The 25,883-nt window shown below is 37.0% G+C and overlaps 1 protein-coding gene across 1 annotated transcript in view; it reads right to left on the bottom strand.

Moving 5' to 3' along the window:
* The window catches only part of TNFRSF21 (TNF receptor superfamily member 21), a 50,080-nt gene that overhangs the window by 7,570 nt on the left and 16,627 nt on the right, over positions 1-25,883 (bottom strand). The window contains exon 4 of the mRNA XM_034426814.3: positions 17,204-17,469. Within this exon, the coding sequence (XP_034282705.2) occupies positions 17,204-17,469 (266 nt within the window). The remainder of the gene's footprint in view (positions 1-17,203; positions 17,470-25,883) is intronic.

Raw genomic sequence — 25,883 nt, 5'->3', positions numbered from 1 at the left:
GTGGAAGAAGCTGCTCTGCCTCCTGAGAAGCACAGGCAGCTGTTTTGCCAGTGCTCTTAAAAGGTCAGTGAGGGGCAACCTAAGCATACTTTGGTGCTATAGCCCAAGTCCATAAATGGGTCACAACAACTTTATGTTTATTATCACCATCTTCTCTTTTCTAAATAACTTTATTTCATTTGAAGGAGAAGAAACTTCACACCAGTGAACTCTGACAAATGCCATGTCTGATCAAAATTAAAGACAGCCTCAGATTGCTCCCTATTTTGAGGCCCTGGGAGTCCTTCCCAGACACAATGGCAAAAATCAGATTGAGGGAAAACTGAAAAAAATGATTATGTCAGCTCATATACTACACAACAAGCAAGACTGTTCTCTTAAGGCCGAGTCCCTGAATTTTATTTTTTAGAAATTAAATGTTTTCGCCCTTTCTTTCAAGTAGTTCATAAACAGGGAGTAGCCAGAAATGGGTTGTACTAATTAATCCCAGTCCGCCAATATTTTTACACAAAATTCTATTGAGCAAATAGCTAAACAAGCCATTGCATTACAGTTTTCTGCCTATTTTTATGATTATTCACAATGCTAAGTGTCCTGAAACACAGAGCAGGGTTCGTTTGGGTTCAATTATCATTAATTAATGCCCAAGAAAAAAGAATAGCGAGTGGCTGCTTTAAAATGACCATTTTCCATGCATGCATTTACCTCAGCCCTCCCCCACTGCACGTCTTGCTGCAGAAGGAAGGCACTTCTGCTCTCTGAAATGGGCCTTTCATCAACTGAGCGATGGTGAAAGCATGAATATGCACATGCACACAAAGAGGAGAAGTATAAGATACTTTCTAAGGAGAGGAGATGGAACAAGCCTACCATCAGATTGGCCCAGGAGCTGATGATACCATTCTACACAGAAATTATTGATTATCTTTATTTGCTTTTCTATAACTGTCTGGTTTGGTACAGCAACCAAACAGGGCAGGTACAGACTTCAGTGAATAGTTAGGGCTGCAGAAAAAACAATTGAAATCAGCCTGCCTTCCACTGAGGACTTGTATACTGCACGGGTCAGAAGGAGGGCTGAGAAAATATCTACAGACCTCTCACATCATGGACATAAACTGTTTCAACTCCTCCCATTGGGATACAAGGCATTGCATGCCAAAACAACCACACAGAGTTTTTTCTTTTGTGCCATCACTCTGCTGTACACTTATTTCCCACAGTACTGTCTTATGTCTAATTATATTTACCCATGTAGTATGGCTGTATTACTATTATCCTTCTCATTTTTTCTACTACCTTCTCTTATTGATATAATTATTATGATTATTATTATTACTCTGTTATTTTGCATGTATATTGAAAGCTTATGAACTGGAGACAAGTTCCTTGTGTGTGTAATCACACTTGGCCAAATAAAATGCTGAAACATGTCATTTATCCGTGTTTTTCTAATTTTTTTTTTTTTAATTTGATTTATATGCCGCCCTTCTCCGAAGACTCAGGGCGGCTTACAATGTGCTCAGCAATAGCCTTCATCCTTTTGTATATTTATACAAAGTCAGCTTATTGCCCCCACAAACTGGGTCCTCATTTCACCTACCTTAGAAAGGATGGAAGGCTGAGTCAACCTTGAGCCTGGTGGGATTCAATCTTACTTTAATTGCAGACAGCTGGTGTTAAATTACAGAGCTCTGTCTGTTGAGCTATCCCAGGCTAATAAAACCCCTTTGCAAATTTGAAAGTTTATTAGTACTAATAAACAAGTCCTAAAAGCATCTGAAAAGAATACTTTTTTGTTTTGTTTTTTTAAACATTATAAGCCAACTCATGATTAACAGGAATAATAATCAAAGGACAATGGAATTCTAGTACATCACTGAAAGAGCACTCTGAAAAAGCACAGTCTCTGGCATTCACAGATCCACTCTCAAACAAATGTTTAATGTAATTGTTCACCAGAATTTTGAAAGAAATATTATCTACCAAAGAATGCCATGTTTTATATACGTATATACGTAGAGGGGGAAGACAGGGGTAATGAGGAACAAAATATGAGCTGCAAATGATTTTCTATTCCTGGAGCTTCAAAGGTTGCTTAGATCCAACAATCTCTTTGGAATCTTTTGTTCCTATCGGCCAAATTGCTCAGTGCTATTACACCAACAATCATCCTGTGACCCTCAGAGTAGGATGCTGATTCACTCTGTGCCTTGTTTTCAGCAGGAGGAGGAGAAAGCTAAAGAGACAAGGGTTCAGGAAAGCAAGGGAACACACACACACACACACACACACACACACACAGCTTTCATCCATCTAATTCAATTTACAATTTACACAAAGCAGCATTCATATAAGAATGTCTGAAAACTCAGATGAACTCAACAGAGCACATGCATCCCCCACATGCAAAAAGAGGAAAGCAAGAACTGATTTATTACACAATAACTGTTTGAACTGGGATGTTTGATAACCACATGATGTACTTTTGGGGGTGGACTCTTGTGCACCCTTTGTTCTCGTATAAGACAATAGTAGCTTGGTTTACAAATACAATAAAATGTGGTGAGGGAATGAACTTTAGACTGAAAGGATTCGTCTTGTTTAAAACTCTACCTATCTGCAGTTGACCACAATGAGTGGTCTGGGCCAAAGGGATTTATTCTGTTTTCTTTACCTTTTGAGGAGTTCTTCATAATTGATGCATATCTATTACTCTGCCTTTCTACCATTCATTCTGACAACAATGATAAAGTGTTGTACAGCCTCCTCCACTAGTCATGGCAGGGGAGATCTTGCTAAGGACCCTCCCTTGTTTCGCTAGTATATTGATGTTATTTTTGGAGAGTTCTATCTATTCTCACTATAATTTCCCTGTGAGTATCACTGTTTCAAGAACAGACCTAGCTAGATCTAGGTCAGACCTAGCTAGAACACCCCAGAAGACAAGCTCAGGATCCAAAAATATCTTGACAGAATTAAACAATGGGGGCTATCCAACAACATGAAACGTAATGTGGAGAAAAGCAAGGTTTTACACCTAAGCAGGAAAACAAAGTAAGTACAGCTTAGGCAAAATCTGGCTCAAAAACAGTAACTTGTGAGAGGGACCTTGGAGTCCTAGTGGACGATTACTTAAACATGAGCAGCAGTGTGCAGCAGCAGCCAAAAAAGCTAAAACAATCCTTGGTTGTATGAACAGAGAATCAAAACCACATAAAGTATTAGTTCCGCTTTATAAAGTGTTAGTAAGGCCCAGGGGTGAAATGCTCCCGGTTTGGACTGGATCGCCCGATCCAGTAGCGATGGCGGCGGGTGGTTCGGAGAACCGGTAGCAAAAATCCCTGCCCCACCCCACCCCCACCATGCCCAGCTGAGCCACACGATCATCAGAGGCTTTTTCTTTTTTTACTTTTAAAAGCATATTTTCTACAACCTCTTCTGACGAAAAAATGCTTTGAAAAGTTAAAAAAAAAAGTTGGCCACGTCCACCCAGTCACATTACCCCCACCACCACCAAGCCACGCCCACAGAACCAGTAGTAACAAATTTTATATTTCACCCGAGGTAAGGCATCTGGAATACTGCATCCAGTTTTGATCACCACATTACAAAAAAGATTTTGAGACTTTGGAAAAAGTGCAAAGAAGAGCAACTAAGATGAAAGGCCTGGAGACTAAAACATATGAAGAACAGTTGCAGGAATTGGGTTTGGCTAGTCCAGAGAAAAGAAGGACTGGGGGACATGATAGCAGTATTCCAGTATTTGAGCGGAGGGGGTCAATTTATTTTCCAAAGCACCAGAGGACAGGACAAGAAACAATGGATGGAAACTAATCAAGGAGAGAAGCAACCTGGAATTAAAGAGAAACTTCCTAACAGTGAGGACAATTAACCAGTGAAACAGTTTGCCTTCAGAAGTTGTGGGTGCTTCATCACTGGGGGTTTTTAAGCAGCGACTGGACAGTCACTAGTCTGAAATGGTATAGGATCTCCTGCTTGAGCAGGGGGCTGGATTAGAAGACCTCCCAGGTCCCTTTCAGTTCTATTCTGATTCTGATTTTTCTCTTGATCAATACAACATTTTAACTGTGGCATTCCTACAAGTGAAGGCATAAAAGACGTTTAAGCTCAGAATCATCTGTAATCTTTTGCGTACCATAAATATGCAAAAAGATCCCTCGTCACATAACGATATAAATCAAAATTCTAAACCTAAACTGAAATCCCAGAGATAAATTCCAAAACAATAAAGGTTTCATAATCAGCAACAATTTTATTGATAAAGAAAAACAATTCCTGCTAACTTTGGATTGCATCTTTTTTTAAAAAAGAAAAAAAAAGAAAACCTGTTTGATTCAAAAGTCAGGCTTTTTTTTCCCCCTGAAACATAGCTGCCGTAATTCTGAAGTATCAAAATCTTCTTCCACCCAGAAAACAACAAACATTCTGTACAGGAAGACTGAAGATGGGTATCAGATGAAGGCGGAGATTGAGGCAGGACAAAGGGTGGGGTAGGGGGAAGCTGGATGAGGTCATGGGAGGCCAGAAGAGGAAGGGCAGGGACAGAAAGGATAATAGATAGTATTATTTAGAGACACTCAAAGCAATTACTCCCATTAGTACTAATAAAACCTTTCCATGAACCCACACAAACAACCTCATCTAACTGTTGTTGTCCCTTCTAGACAGTAATTTATGCTAAATCATTGCCAGCTCTTTATAAAAAGATACTTTCCCAGGACCCATAGATGCACACTGGTGGTTCTACCCTTGAAACAACCATTAAAAAATGTCTAATTCTGAATACCAGAGCTAATGTACAGCTGCCTCCTATAAAACACAAGAAGTTGCAATGAAAGGCAACCAAGTGATCATGCATGCATTTGATGTGGTTATCATTACATTAGTTTCAACAGGAAGCAAAGGTTCCCAAAGTACCATTGTCAAGAATGAAATTATGATCTTGCAACTATTTCTCTATAAGACAACTTCTGTCTCCCTAAAACACTAACGTAGAGGTAGGCAACCTAACAACTGCTAGCTGCTTTAGATTATAACTTCAAAGGCCCTCAATGTTGGCCCTACTGGTCACTCTGAAAGTTGAAAGTTGATTAAATAATGTAGGAGAAATAATACCAAATACAATATTTTGAAACTAATTTATAACTCAACTCAAAACAGTATGTGTACAATAAGAACTAGTTTTAATTTAATCATTTAGCCAATTTAAAGAGATTCTGTTTGGAGCGTGCATAATTCAAAGTTAACATATATACCAGGGGTCTGCAACCTTAAAACTCAAAGAGCCATTTGGACCCGTTTCCCACAAAAAAGAAAACATCGGGAGCCACAAAACCCTTCCCGTGCCTGACTATTTCTTGAGTGGCCACAAAACTAGCATATGTAGTTGAATTAAACGTTCTGTTTTCTTTGGAAACTTTCTTTTTTTGGATTTATCCATGGTTGGCCTACCGGGGGTTGAAAAGCTGAATAAACCATGTGCTGGCGGGTGTCGCACACTGGCGGTTGTGACGCATATTTTGAGTGACAGGGAGCTGCAGCAGAGGGGTGAAAGAGCCACATGCGGCTCCAGAGCTGTAGGTTGCTGACCCCTGATATATACAGTACTCACCAGAAGAAAAAAACACAGTCAATAATGATGGCTTGGGAAACTGAAATAATGCAATGAATACAATGATCTCAAAAAAACTGCTATTTGATGGCACCTGTGGGATGCAGATCAAGAGGGGCAAATGACAAAAGTAGTGTCATATTAAGGCAACATAAGCATTGCCAATTTTCTGTATGTACTATGACATTATATGCACCTACAAAAGGGGTGGATCTTGCACTGTATGCAACTTTCAATGAGACCACTGGATCCTGCCCACACCTCTACCTTTCATGATTCTCCAACACGAAACCTTATTTTGGTGCCTCGGTGGTTACATCCCCTCCCCCCCCAGATATTCTGTATAGGACATGGAACCTAAATAACTGCTCCTGAATGATGGAGGAGGGAGACAGATAGAAGGTGCAGATCAACTACTTAGATGATTAACGCCTATCCAGTATCCCAAATTGATATTACAGTAACAGCTTTACTGTATCTGAATCTTCAAAATGTGTCTCATGAGAGTGATAACTCAGGAAATATAAGCAGACCTGGGAAGATACTTTTATGTGCTAAAAAGCTGGTATCAAGTTGATCTCTCAAACCATTATGCCTCTCAGTTCCAGTGGGAGAATGTTGCTACACTCATTTCATTTCATTTCAGGCTGACCATTATGGATTTGATAGGTCTTTGTCTAGTCTACCAGGAGTTTTCTTATGCTTCTGATTTGTCATGGGAACAGGCGACATATAGGGGAGAAGATTAAAGGGTTCTGATTTTGAACAGAGTTACAGTTTTTTATGATGTCTAAATTGTGACTTATTGAAAAATAAGAATATCAAAGTATGATTTAGTCCATTTTTAAAATGAATAGTTGAACAAGTGGCAGTTTTTGTTTACAGATAACTATGTCAGTCTAATGGAGATGCTATGGATCTCACTGCACGCTGAAAACAGGCAGCAAGTATCATGGCCATGCAGCATGATACTTGCTGCCTGAAAGCAATAAAACAGGGCTTGCTAGTATTTATGTCTGCACTGTGGGACACAGTAGATAGCAAAATATATTAATGCTAGGATTGTGCAGAAATCTGGATTTAGCAGGAAAATGTGATGTTAATTTAACTAATTCCCCCAGGTTTTAAACAAAAAATATAGCTTATCAGGAGAGTACCTATTTTGCATGGAAAAAGTCACAGATGTTGCCCCTTAACAGTTTTCTCTATTACTTCATTTTGTACTAAGAATAGAGAAGATCTTAATTAAATCGCAAACAGACCTAGTTTGCTTTCTTATGTCCAGGATGTAAAACCACCTTTCTTCTCTAAAGGCTAACAAGTATTATCACTTACTTTAAAAAATCAATCAATTCAGATTAAAAATCTCACTTTAATTCCATATTTCATTTAATTAATCACCAATCACATTAACATCTATGCAAAAACCTGATAGACTTGAACATTGGGCGCTATTTAACAAAATGAAATTCAATGGTGAAAAAAGTAAGATTCTACATTTAAGGCAAGAAAAGCCAAATGCACAGGTATAGTATAGGTCTATGATGGCGAACCTATGGCATGCGTGCCACAGGTGGCACACAGAGCCGTATCTGTGGGCACAGGAGCGTTACCCTAACTCAGCTCCAGTTCGCACGCATGCACCAGCCACCTGATTTTCGGCCCTTCCAGGCCCACCGGAAATCAGGAAATGGCTGTTTCCAGCCTCTGGGGGCCATGGGGAACGCAGTTTTCACCCTCCCCAGCTCCCAGAAAGCCTCTGGAGCCTGGGGAGGGCGAAAAAACGGGCCTTCAAGGAAGTCGGGAAATGGGCTGTTTTTGGCCTCCGGAGGGCCTCTGGGGAGGTGGGGAAGCAGTTTTCACCCTCCCCAGCTCCCAGAAAGCATCTGGAGCCTAGGGAGGGCGAAAAACGGGCCTACCAGGCCCACCATGCCATCGCGTGCCAAAAGCAGGCAGAGCTCGGGGGGATCACGTGCGCATGTGCGGGGGGTGGTATGCATTGAATTATGGGTGTGGGCACACACACGCACAAACCCCCGCGCTCCCCCCACTTGTGGCACGCGACGGCAAAAAGGTTAGCTATCATTGGTATAGGTGGTACCTGGCTCAATAGTAGTAACTATGAGAGGGATCTTGGAGTCCTAGTGGACAATCACTTAAATATGAGCCAGCAGTGTGCTGCAGCTGCCAAAAAACACACTTCAAGGCTGCATTAACTGAGGAAATAGAATCAAGATCATGTTAAGTGTTAATGCCACTCTATAATGCCTTGGTAAGGCCACATTTGGAATACTGCATCCAGTTTTGGTCACCACAATGTAAAAAAGATGCCGAGACTCTAGAAAGAGTGCAAAGAACAACAATAAAGATTATTAGGGGACTGGAGGCTAAAACATATAAAGAAAGGTTGCTAGAATTGGGTATGTCTAGTTTAATGAAAAGAAGGACTGGGAGGGGGGACATGATAGCAGTGTTCCAATATCTCAGGGGTTGCCACAAAGAAAAGGGAGTCAAGCTATTCTCCAAAGCACCTGAAGACAGGACAAGAAGCAATGGATGGAAACTAATCAAGGAGAGAAGCAACCTGGAACTAAGAAGAAATTTCCTGACAGTTAAAGCAATTAACCAGTGGAACAACCTGCCTCTAGAAGTTGTGAATGCTCCAACACTGGAAGTTTTTAAGAAGAGATTGGACAGCATTTGTCTGAAATGGTTTAGGGTTTCTTGCCTGAGCAGGGGTTTGGACTAGAAGATCTCCAAGATTCCTTCCAACTCTATTATTCTGTTATTCCGTTAATCCTAACACATCCAAGTCCAACCCACTCTGAGGCTTGTTTTTGAAAGAACAATGAAAAAGGGAATGGACTTAATGGCATGATCTTCAAGTATCCAATGAAACCTAAATTCGAAGAATATAATGAGTTTACCACCATTTTAAAATATCTCCATTATGGGTAAAAATGTACAATAAACAGGATGAGGATCACAAATATAGTCTAGAATTTTGTCTTCACCTTCACCTGAACATGTTTGTCCCAAAAAGAGGATTCTACAAAATTACCTCTAATAACTATGTAATATATTTTGGCACAGAGAGCTGTAGTAGCAGAGGAAAATGAGGTTAAGAACTATGAGCTAAGAGGAAGACAAACAGCAGGATCTAGTAGCCCTGAGACAGAAAGAAAGCAATGAAGATTTCCAGAAGCTCTGAACAAGATCCCTTTCTGTATAACAGAATGTACATAGTCATAACTTTATGAACACTCATATTCTGAAGTCCTCATAAAAGCTAACGCTTGTGGCAGAGTATTTTTTTAAAATAAAATGAGCAGTTTGACATATTTTTAAAATTCTTATTCTGCCACTTCTAGTAATTCCAGAATAACAGGGAGTTGCTTTAACTCCTTTGACCATGAAATAATACAGAAAAAATTGTAAATCTGGGGAATCCTAAAGTCAATGATACGGATTTTGCAGTAAATATTGCAGTTTCTTCAATTGAAAGGAATCTGTTCTAGTATGTTTTATTCAGATTTAAGAAATTTTTTTTGGATATTCTGAAATAACTCAGTTGAATAATAAAGCTCTGATTACTGTCAAGAATAAACACATTTACTTGAACATTTTTAACTGAAATTATCATGGGGAACCTCTCAGCATCTCCTTAAGACAAAAGTGTCTTTTTCTAGAATTCTGCAGCTGTCTTCCAGAGCTGCTCAGTAATTCCCAAGACATGATTGGTTTTAAGGATTGCTAACATGAATTCTAAAATCCCCATTTCCATTCAAATCTGACCTACTACAAACTCAAACTATTTTTAAAATATAATGTAACTCAGTAGCATACATGTATTTTAAAATCTTGCATAGTTAATTTTTTAAGGGGAAAAAAGTCAACTGCAACCTTAACCGAGGAAGCAATATTCATTTGGGATTTCATTAATCAAGCCAGGAAAATGGAGGTACAGAAATTATGCAAGCAAAATAAGCAAACATTCAGCTTTTCTTTATTAGTGAAATCATTAAGACCGGGTCTTTATGAATTGTCTGAAGTTCTTTCCTCTGAACTGCTTACCTGTACTACTAATGGATCTTTTACCAGATAACGTAAAGTCCATCTGCTCTCTGTTTGTCATGTTTTGGATTACACCCTTTTCTTTCTCATCCTCGCTTACAAATATATTTTGGGGGAAGTACTACTGGATTTAAATAGCTTATGACTTTTTCTTAAACCTAGTAAGATAAAAAAAAAGTTAACAGCTGCTATTTCCTCACTTACACTTAAGACTACTGCCAATGATGCAGCGCTCGTGATAAAGTTTTTTAGAAGACTAATTCTGCTTCAACCTATATTGCAGTAGGGATACATTTGAAAATCAGCACAATTTGTCATATCAAAGTAAAACCTGAAAATACACGCTCCAAGAAGCAGATGTATTTTTTCATATCTATGTCATATACGGCTTTATTTGGATCAGCCAAACTCAGCTAGTTGATCTTCTCTGAACTCAGAAGCTGAAGTTACTTCTTAAGAAGAAGTTACATTTTAACTTCTTAACTTAACTGAAGTTAAGTTTGGGATGGTGAACTAGCTGGGAATTCCAGGACGGTTAGCAATACTGAGAAACCAAAACTGTATTTCAGAGAAGCAAACGATTCTGTAGCTGTACCAAGAAAACTGCATAGGTTTAGTCACCAGGAGTCAAAATCAATTTAAGGATATATTTACTTCATGTGTAGCTGTAGACATTGGATAATGATGAAGCTGGATCTAAAGAAACATGGCGATACAGTCCTTAAAAAATGACTTTGATATCCAATTCTCTTTCCCTTTCTGCCATCCCCTCAAAGTCTCAGACACATTCCAAATAAGGTGAAAACGAAGTATCTCAAACTGATATTTGGAAATTCTTGCTTTCCCCTGCTGTGTTACAGCCCACTCATTTATCTGGATTCCCTGATTACAGGCAACCCTTGCTTGAATGTGGTAGATAAAGCAGGAAGAAGGGAAATTCAGTTCCTACAATCTTCTTTTCCTGCAGGGTTCCTTGGACCCAGTGCCACATTTTGTAGTGTATTACCTGTGTTCTAAAATATAAAAATAAAAGTGGGGGAGAAATGAGAGAGAATCATCATTGGGAAAATAATTGGGTATTCTGATCTAAATTTAAAAAATAGTGGCATAATGGGAGCCACCTGCAACCATATTCAGCTCCAGCATCCTTCAGTATCCCACTGCTACCCGAGTGGACCGGATTAAACACTGTGGTAGTGATTTTTTTTGTTTTTGACAGAACCTTAAAGCACTATTTTATTTCCTAAACCATCTCCTACCAGTCAATCATTCCCACTTTGGAAAGGTTAAGGGGCAAACTATCAACTTTCATCACTTAAAATTCCCCCAAACCCATATTTCAGCCCAGCCCAGCCAATTTTTGTAAATCGTTGGCCATGTCTCTTGAAGCTCCCAAGCAGGGCAAAATGGCAACATGGGGTCCTGTCAGGTTCCTGTCTCAGCCATTTAGACAGTAAAAGTTATATATTCCGTTGATGAGCAAGATGTGGGAAACTGCTGGATGGAAAATAAAATAAGGTCAATATGCTGTTACTTGAACTTTTGGAATAAGTATAATAGTCGTTTTGCTTAGCCGGAGCAGACGTATTTACAGAAATTATAACAAGGCTCTCCTCTGTGAATATGAATGACTCACATGCATATACATAGCAGAGCCCACAACTAAGATTTCAAAGAATTTTAGTCACTTTTATCAGCTTCCTTTCAAGATTCTTGTTTATATATTCCTGCTTTCTAGCCTGGCGCTTTAACCAATAGACCAAACTTGTCCATTTTAATTCAATTAATTTAAAATTCTGAACATCTTTACTTAGACAATGAGTAGATGGAACAGGTTCCAACCAAGGGTGACTTTTCCTGGAGAACTAGAAGACAATGAAATCATGGAACAGAACTGTCTGTATTCTACTGAAATTATTATGATGGGGGAAAAAGAGGTTGGTAGGACTTTAAAGATAGTTTACAGTACTGTAGAGATTAGTGACCTAATTCCTCTATTTTCTAGCATAATACCCAATTAGCTTTGCTGGGAAGAGGCAAGTGTAGTTCTGTAAAAACTGTACAATTTTCTAACCAATAAATGAAAAAACCTCTCAAAAGGAGGGGAGTTTAAAGGGCCCATCCAATCCTTTAGTATTTCTTATGAAATGTGATTATGATGAAATTATGCTATCCCACACAATAATTTATATTTCCTTTGGCTTCTTACACTACTTTGTTAAGCAAGCAGTATGTTGTCCAAACTTCTTTCTACACAATAGAAAGTATGCTACACAATATTTCAGAATGTTGTGATAGAATATGAACAAAAAATGGAATTAAGAGCATAATCCAACCAAAACTGACTATATTTAGGACTCTTTTCATGAAATATAAATGGGGAGATTAAGGACGTCACTGCACTGAGAGCAATAGGCATGTATTCCAAATATATCCATGAATAAATATTAGCTAATATAACTAGGATTACTGCAGGGTGGATTTGATTTAAATCAATTCGATTTAAATCACAATTTAAATCATGATTTAAATCACTAGTAAAAAGGCTTGATTTAAATCAACTCAATTTAGATCATAATTTTTAAAGAGCAACTGCCATTCCTGTCCTGCAGCAGCTCCTCCTCTGACCTGTTGTTGACTCACCAACAGTCCCAATATTGCAGAATATATAGCTTCATGCTACATAACTAAACTCCATTTCATGCTGAATAAACTAAATTTAAATGTATCTTAAATAGAAAACTATCTTTGGATAGATTTTTTACTCCAAAAGCATTTTATTAAAATAAATTTGATAAAAATAAAAAAAATCCGATTTAAATTTAAAAAATCCATTAAAAAATTTTTTTTTAAAAAAAATCATCAATTTTTATCCACTCCGGATTACTGGAAGAATTCATTAAGAATTCATTTTCAGGATAAGGCATCATATCATACTAACAGCTCCAATAAAGTATCTAATACAGAGCAGACTCACAGATAAATGCTTTGGTTCACTATGGCTAGACCTCAAGATCCAGCTGCCACTTCAGCAAATCCTAATCATAGTATTTGTGAGTCACTTCCTTTTTTTATTATTCCACAGTTGGTTTAACCTAGCAAAGAGGCTACGGAGGCATCAGAAGACTATGGGGAACCATTGTTCTATTGTGAAACACTGAAATGCCTGCTATTTAGGTGCTAAGCATAACCAAAAACAAACACTATTATCTGAGGGACACAAATCAGGCAATGTTGGTGCCCGGACAAACACTTGAGTATGATAATTGTTATCATCTCTGACCTATCAATTTTTATCGCAAATCTCAAATCAACTGCAAAGGAGATTAAGGGAGATTAAGCTATAAAATACTTCTTTGCATATACAAGAAATGATATTTCATTTTACCATTCAGACAAAAATTGTATTTGTCAGAATTTTGTCAGCCTTTTTTTGCACATACTGTTGGAAGAAGTACTACTGGATAACAATGCATCTTATATGAGAATCCTATATTTTAGTCTTTGACTTTAATTAACTTGTTTTTTGCAAAAAAATTCCGTAGACCCCCGTCGTATCAAAGGTTGCTCCCAATTTCCATGAATCAATCAATCTTTAGATTGTTCTTATTATTTCCAAATTTTCCATTGACATTTCTGTCTTTTATTTTAACTTAATAACCTATATATAGAAATCCTTGACAAGTAGTGTGTGGGAGGGTGTATACTATATGCTGCTTATTCACTCCCACCCCAATCTAATGGCAATATAAGAATTGCTAGGACTTCTGTTCTCTTCAAGATTAACCAAATAAGAAACTGCTGGACTATTATTGGACAAATATTCCTCAGGGGGACAGGTTTAAAGCATGATTTCATTCTTCCTGGATAAACAGGGAAGTAGAATTTGTAAGCAATGCAGTACAGAAAGCTTGCTCATTAAATTCTTAAATGTCTCTTTTTTAAAGGAACAATATTGTTTTCAGGCCAATTAGTGCCTATTACATAATTATATTAATATAATTAAGATTACATTTGATTTAAATGGATCTTTAATGGCTTTCTGGGTTAGTTCAGTTCCTCATTTTGGTCTGAAAATAAACTATGAGATTACAAAATTATCTCAACTAAGAACTGCTTTTCTGAAAGTTTCTTTATCAGGTCTTGGCTCTTAATAAATTTGAGCAAAATGTGAGACCATTTTTTTTTTTGCAACCATGGTGACATTCAAGTTCTCTTCTAGTTCTGGTGTTCGATTGCTGCAGGGGTGGTGGCAGAGATATACTACTGAACTGTAGCAATTCAAAAGGAAGGGGTACAGTAGAAAACAACCCATAATTGACTCAACCATGATTTCAACAGTGACTTGTGTTTTCATTAATACCTTCTTTCAATAAAGTTCTATTTTTTTAAGCCAAGAAATTGTGCTGAATCTATCATCTTGAATTTCTCTTTTTTTATTTCTGCTATTTCATTTGTTTCTGCTCTGAGCATTTCTTTAAAAAAAACAGTTGAAAGGACATATTGCTGAGTATTTAAATCAAACAAAAGCAAAAACATATCATGATAATCATAGGTAACGGCACTGAATGAAGAATATTGAATGTTTCCATTAACATGGATAAATATATAAGGTTGCATGATTCCCTATTAGTTTGCAGAATTTGGATATCAAGATTATGATCAAAAGGAGATGTTTCTCTACACATTGGGCTCAAAAATGGCCAGCTCTTTTTTCTCACTGGCTGTTAACGTGAATAAATAGCCCAACAACACATGATGGGATATACTGAAATATTTTGTCAGGATCTCATAACCCATCTGTATTTCAGTACAAAACAGAGAACTATCCATCTTTTTGGCTATTAAGAATGTGATTAATGTGCCTCATTTTGGACAGTTGAATTGGCTGAGCATTCTGATAACATTTTTGGCACTGTAACTGTTACAGATTGTTCTTTCATTCGTTCCATGTAAAAGTTTGTGCTTTCACCAAAATTATTGTTTATGTTACAATTTTAGTATATAGTATTTGAAGTATTTGTAAACTGTCCTGATTAACAGTGTTTATTTTAGAGATGAAAGTGAATTGTTTTCATCTTGGATATCTTATTTCTTGCCAAGAAGGGAATAACTTTCTGTAACTCTGCAAGATATCAAACAACCATATGCCTTCCTTCATTATTGCCTTTGTGCAGCATGAGTTTTCAGAAGCTCAGTAACATTGAAATCAGTCACTTATACATGCTGGCTGTACAGCTACTGAAAGCAAAATATGAGAGTGCAGTGATGAAAAACAGCTGACTTTCAACTGCTAAGGACTCTGGCAATGACTCTCATAATCCATTGCTACTGTAAAAGAGGCTTAAACTCATTCATTTTTAAACACTACCAAACTATGAGAATTGAAATGTTAGCCATGATTCTCCAGCAACCCAAGTCTGGTTTGCTGAGATACTATTCTCACCAATACAGACCCATTAGTGCAAAGTGGGATAGATTCCTATCAAAACATCACATAATCAGTATTATTTCTTTATGGACGAAAAAAAGTGCTCCCTCTATATTATCACTAGAAAAGTTAATGTTGTTTTTCTGTCAAATCTTACATTCTCCTTTTAACTTTGCATCAAAATCACTTGAATTCTACAATAAGTATAATTACATACATTTATCCTCTCTTATTTTGCAAATTTTTTTCCTGCTTTTGCTTGTTACAAAGGTTTTTACATTGGAAGGTTGAGCATTTGTCTTATTTTAGTCCTCTGACTTCTACAAAATTCACATTGCTGGCATTTTGGTAGTATATCATTTACAGTAAGTAAAACAATTAGGAATTTGCAACATTTTGGTAATGAAATGGGGAGACTCTTAATGTACAAGTTGTGATTATAAGCTGCTACATTCTGGGGAGAGCCAGTGTCTACATGGGTGTATAATATGATACAATCATTACTATTACTGGTAGTATAATTATCAGTGGTGGTTACTTTATGAATGCAATGCTTGTGATAGGGCCTGCTGTAGTCCTCAATTAAATCCAGCCTCTCCACCAGAGCAGGCACTTTAGCTACTTTTAATGTACAGAGTCCACAGCATTTTGCATCATTTGCATGAGCCTAGAAATATGTTTAGAGGGCATTATTTTAAACAAGGAATTAGAAACCATTCTTAGTGTGTAGATGGTGATAAGGTTACAGCTGAAAATCCTGCACTTTCAAGCTCTTCTAAAACAAATTTCAAATAACAGACAATGATAAAGCAAAGCATCAAACTGTTCTGATACAGAGAAAAGAGGAAGAAAAAGGAAAGCAGAAGAGAAATTAAAACTCTGCCACAGTATTGAAAAAGAGTTGACGCCTCTGTCATTGGGACAAATGATCGAACATTTCCATATTAGCCAACTCCTTCTTGGTAACAACATTTTTTCAGTAAACAGAAACTCTTGAATAGAGTAAGTTTTAAAACATAAAAAAGTTCACTTTATGTATCAGCAAAAAAGGGCATAAATCAGGTAGTGCAATGTTGGAAAGCACTTGTTGAAGGCATCAGGTTAGGCAATGTCTTACTCTCCTCCTGAATTGCAGAAAGATAAGTAAGATGAGCTATAAGCGTACCTTCATAATCTGGGGAAGAGCACTAAACGTGAGGAAGCACCACTTAACCCTTGACTTGCCAGTGATTTCCAGAGCACTTAACCTGCTGCTTAAGTGCATTAAGGTTCCACCAATGACTGCTGGAATTATTTCAGGTCTACCCATTTCACATACTGAGTATAGCATGATGAACTGACACAAAAGATGGAAAACTAGGAGAAGGAAATCTTGCTGCCTAAAAAAAAAAAAAATACCCTACAGTCGTGATGGCGAACCTGTGGCATGTATGCCAGAGGTGACACGCAGAGCCCTCTCTGCTGGCAAGCACACCGTCGTCCCAGGTCAGATCTCCGTGGCGTTTCTTTCATGAGCTTCTGTTTCCCTGCAAACGATGAAACAGAAGCTCGTGAAAGAAAAAGATCTTTCCTCTTGCCGCACTGCCAGGGTTGGGATGCCCCACTTACTGCTGGCCAGCTGGTTTTTGAGTCTCTGCTACGCATGCGTGCATGGGCACATTTGCGCACATTCGGGCATGTCCCTGCATGCATGCGCATGCACGCATTTGCGCACATGCACCTTTCAGTTTGGCCACGCACGCATGCACAGTTTGGGCACTCGGTGTCTAAAAGGGTCACCATTACTGCCCTACAGTGTTGCCTTTCCACTTCTTCAATTCTTGCACTTTGGCTGACCTGGAGTCAGTACTAAGATGTTTGGAGAAGACAATTGCTTGATTTCAAGAAAAACAAACGTTGCCAGGAAGTATCTGTGTTGCTGTCCCCCCACATTTATTCTTTAATAAGAGAGAGAGGATCACACTAGCAGAAGGAATTACAATTGTGCTACATAAGACTGTTCTGTACCCCGCCTCTAGATTAGCATTGAATATGAATGCACGTAGCTAGCAATATAGTATTACCTGTGTTGCATCTTCCATCAAACCCCTGATCTTCTCCACCACATCTGTGCGTCTGTGCTGGCGGAGAGCACTGATCAGCTGGGCAAGGCTAGCTTCAGAGCCCCTGATAGTCCAGTGCTGTAAAGCGGCATAAGCCCTTTCATGATCTGCAGAATATCCATTGGCAAAAGCTGCCACCTCCCGCTCACTGGCATTGCACAGGAACTGGTAGATATCTTTCCACTGGCTTCCAAGTTGGGCGGCTACCAATTTCAGAATATCGATGCCTGTTTAAGAGAAGAATTTCAGGTAAGGTGCAAAAATATTGAATACAAGCTTATCAAAAAGTTCTCTTTACCTTACGGTAGGAACGCTTGTTCAAAGAAAATTTTGCAAATTACATACTAACACTGCTATGAATTAGAAGATTCACTAACACTTTTCGTTTCTTTCCCCCCCCCTCAGTATAGTTATTCATCTAAAAATGCATGTAATGTTGGCGACCTTATTTGTAGTCTTGCTACAATGAATACAGATGATAATTTTCAAAGGCAAATTTTAAAAATGGAACTTGGGAGTTGCTTTTTCCAAAGCAATTTCAATTATGGTTTCACTTCTCTGGAAATCCTCATTCAACTATCATGATTTTGAAGGTTACATCTGCATTACATATATTCATAAAATACGTTCTAGTTGAGAAGAAAGATGTTTTCATTTATTTGTAAATAAATTTACATAATTAATTTACACCTGAGAAAGGGCAAATATAAAATACAATAAAATAGAAAAATTAAGACTTAAACTATATCAAAGAATAGATTTTTGGAAAAAAATTAAAATGTCTGTGCACATAAAAACATCGTATTTCATGCAAGTTAGAAGTGATATAACAAATTGCCCAATATTCTATCAGATGAATTCTATGTTACTTAAAGATTCCAGAGTATTTTCAAGAAAGAGTTTTGAGTTCTTTGGATAATTGTCTGGTAATGCTAGCATGCAAAAAACTGAACTCTCAACAAGCCAAGGAGATCTAAAAGCGACATAATATAGTTCCATCCTGGAATCTAATAATAAGACAAATAAAAGCAATGGAACTAAATATGATGGAGTAAGACAAAGATACTCAAATTCCAAAATGATTATACAACAAATCTCAATCAATCATCCCTTAGCCCAACCTAATTTACAGGATTGTTATTTAGGTTGTAACAAATTCAGCTAATTTATTTTAGAAGGAGGCTATTCGCCTCATGTAACATTGAAAGCTGAGATAAAAATGTTGTAATAAAATTGTATTAAAATTAAAAAATGCAGAGTGTGGTTCAGCAACCAATCTTCAAAATTCATGCAGATTTATTTTAAATTATAACAATGTGAAAGTCAAATTTTCAGCATTCTAGTTTCAAGAGGTTTAATACGATTTGTGCTGAATAAATTTCATGGATTTTGCACATTATCTCCCTTAATCAAAAGCAGATTAAAATGATCTACTTCATTATTATGTTTTATCATATAAAACAACGAATAATGCTTCATTATGCCAAGAAGAAACTGCTTATGATATCAAATAAGAAAACAATGGTGGAAGCAATGGATATTAACAGAGTTGTTTGTACCCAAGCAAAGTTTTTCCAATAACTGAATGGCCTCAGTGGAACAGATTTCTTCTGAACATAAAGTCAAGCCTCACCCAAGTTGAACTCAAAACTTAATTACTTGATGGACATGTAAATATAGTTTCCTTGGCAGCAATATGGAAATGGTTTGCCATTTCCTTCTTTGGGGATTTCTTTTTCTTTACTTCTCTTCTCAGTCTACTCTATAGCATTGTGTTGTTCTCTGGCCCAAATTTTGCTTTAGATCACCGGAACTATCTGAAGATTTTAAGAAATTGGGGAGAAATGAGTAAAAATTCCACTTGTATAGCATTAGATGGACTTTGGTACTGGCAATGGGACTATTTATACCTCCTTTTGTTTCATTAGTAGAAAGGAATCTTAAATACTGTATGTCCATAAGACTCAGACTGAATTGAGTAAATCCTCAATTCCAAGATGATTTAAAAAATTAAATCTTTAATTCCCTTTATCATTAAAGAAAATTACATTAATCACCTGCCATTAGAGCTACATAATGACTATTCTACAGAAAAGATTTTGAAATCATATCATGCAATTTCAATGAAAATAAACAAGCTGTCCATTTTTCATTTCCCTATTAAAGAGCCAGTTTGTTGTAGTGATTAGGGTGCAAATCTAGAAAAGATTAACTGTGAGATTTAGCCCCACCTTATACGCAAATCCAGCTGGGTGACCTTGGCCCAGTCATCCTCTCTCAGCCCTAGGAAGTAGGCAATGGCAAACAACTTCTGAAATCTTGCCAGGAAAACTGCAGAGACTCATACAGGCAGTTGCCAAGAATCTACACTGACTCAAAGGCAAACATAAAACAAAATAAAAACCATTAAGCCCTGTACTCAGTTGAAGACCACTGTTGTGTGAATCAACCTTAGGGAAACTTTATCTGGGTTACAGATATCCAGATAATCACTACATGGCAGTGAAAAGGGTCAGAAAAATCTCACTCTTTACTGTCATCCAGCGATTATTTGGACTACCCTACATTTTGTAGCTAACATCTATCTAAAAAACTGTCAAGACTTATTCAATGGGCATTGTTTTTTTTTCTTTTTTACATCCTTAGTTTTCAATGAAACTTACCCAACTAAAGTGCAGATTTAAATCAAGCAGGCTTATTTCATCCATTAGTGAAATGACCCAAAATTAAACCAGCAGAATGCCATTCATTTGAAATTGCAGCCAAACTATCAGAAAGGGCTAAATTCTTTGGAGAAAAAGAAGGGCATTTTCTGAAGTGGCAGCCAGTGGAGCAGTACTTGGAATTCAATAGGGAAGCACAAAGAAACTTAGTGCTCTGAACAGATAATTCCTTTATTTCTCTGCTCCAAGATGAGTTAGATAAAACTGCCGTGAATCTACGTTGCTAAGATTAAGCAAGATGAACAGTGTGTTCTATATACCTGCCCCCCTATGATATAATAGTCAATGTACAAGGTTTTACTACATTTCCATGGAGCACTGAAGATGCAGCATCAAACAGAAAATGGATTTTCCAAAAATAATATTCTACGTATACTAAGGATCCACAAACTTTGGCTGGCCCTGTGGTTTTCCAAAATGTTGTGGTAGCTATTAGCTCAATCCTTCCAAACTCCCCTTTGCATTAGACCATATTTTTGTGAAGTTGTGCCTAAGCCCTTCTCAGCAGCCTCTTGCAGCATGGATGGTATATCCTTTCCATCCAGCAATCACTCTCTCATACAAAGCCTTATGAAGTACCGATTGCCTCGGTTTCTGTCAGGTGACTTAAAGTTTACTTTTGTTCTTTATTGTCTTCACAATAATTTCAATTCTAGAGTTCTGAGGAGTTGAACAATCTTGATATTTACTTTTGGCCCCATGCAGAAATTCTAATGCATTAAAGCCCAGAGCTTTATCAACTCTTTCTTGATAAGTTCTTCAGGTTACTTAATTTCAGTCAAGTAAGTTTGCTATGTTGTCACATGTTCCAGATGTAAATTAGAATGCAAAAGACACTGCTGGATATTCCAAGACTTTGGATTTTGTTCCTTAACAATTCAGGACTAAACTAGAACATTTAAGATGTTCTTGCAACGAACCAGTGTGCATATATAAAGAAATTATATGAAGTGATAAATCAATCTTTAAAAAGGTTGTGGATATATATTTTTTCAATTTGTGTCACCCTGAACTGACTCCCCCCCGAAAAAATACTGGTTTCTGGTTGACATTGTGGTGAGATCGGACACGAGGAGCAGGTCTCCATGCCCCCGCACCAAGTTCTCCCCGTTGGTGAGCTCTGAAAGGAGCCAAATCCACCCTGTAGGGGTGGTGAAGCAAAGAGGGGTGCCCTGTGAGGTTGCAGAGAGTCGCAACTCTCCTGCCTGACCTAGGGTTCTCTTTCCCTCTCAGCCACAATGAGGAGAAGAGGCAGCCTAAAGATGTCTGCCACGAAGCTGGGACAGCCGAGGAACAACTAAGACTGGTGCTGGAGCAAAGTAGGTGAAGAGTGATTAACAGATTAACAGATTACTGGAACTGGGGGAGAGGATTCCTTTTTAATTAAAACCTAACCCCAATGAATAATCTAGATCTATTTGCTCAGAATTATTTGTTAAAGCGGCGATTAAGCATTCTGATGTAAATACCAGACCGGAAGGAAAAGATTTAAAGAGAGAAAAACAATAAACTTCTAAAAAATACAGAAAATTGGACTCTTAAACTGGGAAGACGTGGTAATGGGAAGGCATTTTAAAATGCTAGAATTATTTACTTTAAAAACTTATCCTGCTTCTATAATTGAATTACAATTAAAATTACAATTAAAATAATTAAAATCAGACTGACTAGTGGCAACACTGAAATTTAAGTTGAGAGTACCACCTGCTGACAAAAGGAAAATATACAAGCCTGGGAATACTTATTTGAAGGACTGTGAAAATACTTACTGGGCTATATCCAACTACGCCATGACTACTGGAGATTTAAATATTAAAACAAGGAAGATATTCAATTAAAGTGACCCCTGTTATGCTAGAAGATTGAACCTATAAAGGGAACTCAAAGAGGCTTTGTATAATTCCCAGGACTATTTGAATGGAACTGCTTGATTACCTATGGAATACAAAGAACTGTGATTAGTACTTCTTGATGGGCAACTTTAAGTCTGAATAAATGGTTCTTAGACCACTGGACAAAAGGGGGACTTCTTAAAACAAAATAAGATGCCCCATAAGGAGGAAATGAGTGGAACTTTGAATGAGATGGCATTGATTTTTCAACGCACAAAGGACATTATGGAGAAAGGATTTAAGATTATGGAAAAAATGGAAAATATTATATGAGGGACAATGAGTAAAGATCAAGACACCCAGAAAAGGGAGGAGCTAGCAGAAGGAATGGAGGAAATGACAGAACCGAGGAACCAGCGAACAAAAGAAGACGACAAGGAGGAGACAATAATAAAAATAACAATGATTGATGAATCAAACCAAGGAGAAAATATTTTAAAAGAGTTAAAAAAAGAATTGGAGATACAGAAAGATACATTTGAAAGGGAGATGGGGGTTCGGGCATATATTTTGAAAGCTAGGCAGTGGAAGAGGGTAGAGATGGGATTGAATAGCTAGGATGTAGATGCAGATAGGGATAAAGATCCAAGAAAGGAATATGGAAGACAAGTTAATTAAAAAGTATAAGAATCAAAGTACTGAAGCAGGCAAGAGATGATGGATAGAAAGGGTTCTGTTGTTGTTTCTTTCCCCTTTTTTAAAGAATGGTGGCATGATTAGAAGTTAGGTAGAAATAAGAGAATGGGGGAACATTCATGTGTGTGTGTGTGTGTGTGTGTGTGTAATGAAACAAAAGCAATAATAAAATGAGAAAACTAGAGATTGAATGATGGTATTATTAAGAGCATTTAAATAATATTGTGATTGGCATTGGAATAATATATTGAAACATTGAGCAATTAAATAATAAAAGAACATACCTTAATATAAACATATGTGAATTACTATCAGAATTATATAGATTTGATTATTGTAAAGAATATGATTAGAATAACCTTGTATGTTTAAATAATATTGTGATTGGTATTAGAACCGTGTATTGAAACATTGAAAAATGAAATAATGATTGTACCTTAATACAAATAGATGCAAAGAGTGAAATATGGGAGGTAAGTTAAAAATGAACAGGATTCAAAGCACCAAAGTGGGTGATAGATGTTGGATTGAAAGAAAACATCTTTTAATATAAGGGAGATATGATTAAAAGTTAGAATAGAGACAGCAATAAGAGAAAGGGGGAATATTAGTATACACATTTTTTTACATAATAAAATGAAAGGAATAACAAGAGGGAAGTTTAGAAATTGAATGGCGGTATTATGTATGTTTAAATAATATAGTGATTGGCATTAGAACAATATATTGAAACATGGATTAATTTAATAATGAAAAACTATAGCTTAATAGAAATGTGTACTATTATTAGAAATACATAACCTGGATGAATGTAACAACTGTGATTATTATAGTTTTATCTGTATTAAAATGTACAACACCCAGGTGCTATGCTGTTCACGCATTGATATGTATATATAAAATAAAATAAACTTCAAACAAAAAAAGAAAAGAAATACTCATATTGGTAAAGGCTGCTGATTTTTTGCTTTCTCCTTTACTTACAGAATGTTAGAAAGCTTTACATATTTTATTAAAAATAGCTTGCAGTTGAAAGATTATTTTCAGCTGATATTGCCTAAAAGCAAGCCATAGAAGTAGTCACTAAAATAGTATCTAGGATGGCTTTAACCTTCCTCTTTAAGACAAAAGGAAAGATAGATTATAAATTTTACTGTTTATATGTGTGTGTTTAAGGTCAGCATTTTAGTATAGCAGTTAAGGCATCAGGCTAAAAACTGGGAGAGACAAGGAGTTCTAGTCTTTTTTCCTTAGGCATAAAGCCAGCTAGGTGACCTTGGACCAATCACTTTTTCTTAGCCCTCAGGAGAAGACAATGGCAAACCACTTTTGAAAAACCTTGTCAAGAAAACTGCATGGTCTATTCCAGTCTCTGAGAACTGGACATGAAAAGAGTATGTACACAGGAACAGTCTCTTTTCTTTTTTCCTGATAATTGAATGTGAAAGAAATAGAATGAATCTTCAGACACACAAATAATCCATAATCCTACCGTTTTCATTTATCTGTTTTCTTTCACTGAAGCTCCTTGTTTAGGATAATCATCACGAAATCCTGCCTGTCATGGACAGAAACTAATTATGCTAAAGAATTTCTTTCTTCTGCTGTTCCCCCTCAGCTCAGGAAGAAAAACAGGTTTCTCCTTTTCTTCACACCTCCTCATCAACAACAATTTTCCAAGTGCAAAGTGAGAACCTGGTTGTGTTTTCTTTCCATTCTCGTAGATCAGAATACTATCAAAACTTATTAAAATAAAGTGACAGAATAACAATTACACATTAATAAACTACGTACATTTACACAGTCAATATCAAGAGTGTGGTCACCACAGATCCCAGGAAGCTACATGCTAGGGTAGGGGAAAGAAGCAAGTTGCTCCCTGTGATCTACCAAGGCTCTGATGCCAAGCATCACGTCTGGTAAACACAGCTTGAGTCAGAAACTTACAGGCAGGATTGAGATAGGTAGAAATAAATGCCAGGAAGGCTATATTAAAAAGCACTTTAAAGTAGCAGATTCTTGAGGGTATCTGAGGACTGATTTTCTCACTTCATACAGCCCCCATTTCCCTAAACAGGAGAGCAAATGTTCAACATCAAAGGTATCAGATTTATGAACAATAAGCATTTGACTAAATTGAAAATTGACCCCTACTGTTGTTCAGACCTTATACAGTGAAGCATAGGTCTTGGGGTCACTTGCAGTTGCCCAACATGTGAACCTCAGGGTGTACAGACCATAAACACAAGGGAAGTCCACTGTGTGAAGGTTTACTATACATCAGGAGTATCTTTGTGAAATACAATTTTTCTAAATATATATTTAAATTTCTTAAAATAGGAGGAGCAAGGCCTTGTGTCATCAGGTCTCCACTGACATGAAATCATTTTATTGTTAAAAACAACAGTGAAAACAGATACAGTTTAAATAAACATGTGCTATGGGTAGCACAAAAGATGCACTGGAAGGAAAGAAAGAAAAAAGAAAATATGGGAATATGGGAAAAATGCAAGCAGATAAAAAATGCTTGAACTGAATTATGAACTGAGCTGAACCTAAGATCATCTGAAACAAAAATGGCAATGGAAAAAAATGAATCTAAAAGATTTATTGTTTCTTAATAATACTTTAATAATAATAATGCTTTAAAGAGCCTATGAAATGGTAGCAGAGTGGAACAGACTGATGCCTGAATGGTTCCAAATACATATGAGGTCATAAAAGATGCCAGTGTCCTTGAGATCATGAATTGACGACAGGAGGACAGAACAGATTTAGGTTGTAATTGATCCCAAGATTCTATGAGATCATGAAAAGCATCAGCATAGAAGAGATTTAAATTGCAAAACAGAACTTACATTGACAAGCCTTTCACTAACAGTAGTCTGAGGGGAGGAATTCTTAGGCTCTGTAGAAATGACCCAGATGCCTTTCAGATACTTTATTTTCAGATGGAAAACCCATCAGCTGCATATAGTCCACCATCTCGCACAGCACTTCTGATCATACTGTCAGCAATCCAATCTGTGCTCGGTTGTTACCTTTTAAGCAAAATACTTTCACCAAAAATAACACTTCATCTTTGGAAGGAAGACTTCTCCTTAACTTTATTTCCCTAACTGGAAAAAGTTGCCCGCTGTTGTTCTAAACTGTTTATTGAAAATCAAATAAAGTTAGGGGGAATGGCTTTAGACCAAAAATATTGCATATAATAAAAAAGAAAACAGGCCCCTATAAAAGGTTTTAGTTTATCCATATCACAATGTTGAGAATCTCCACGGTTGCATTTTCTGAAGAGAGATGACGAGTGTCAATCAAAATGCAAATTCTGATCATTAAAACAGGCAAAAAGACATAGCAGGATGCACATGCAGAGCTGCTGATTTAAGA

This window comes from Pantherophis guttatus, chromosome 1 (genome assembly GCF_059756535.1).
Source record: "Pantherophis guttatus breed Tessera chromosome 1, ASM5975653v1, whole genome shotgun sequence".
In the NCBI taxonomy this organism is placed as follows: domain Eukaryota; kingdom Metazoa; phylum Chordata; class Lepidosauria; order Squamata; family Colubridae; genus Pantherophis; species Pantherophis guttatus.
Note: the sequence above shows the minus strand (reverse complement) of the source record. Positions and strands in the feature narration are given on the sequence as shown.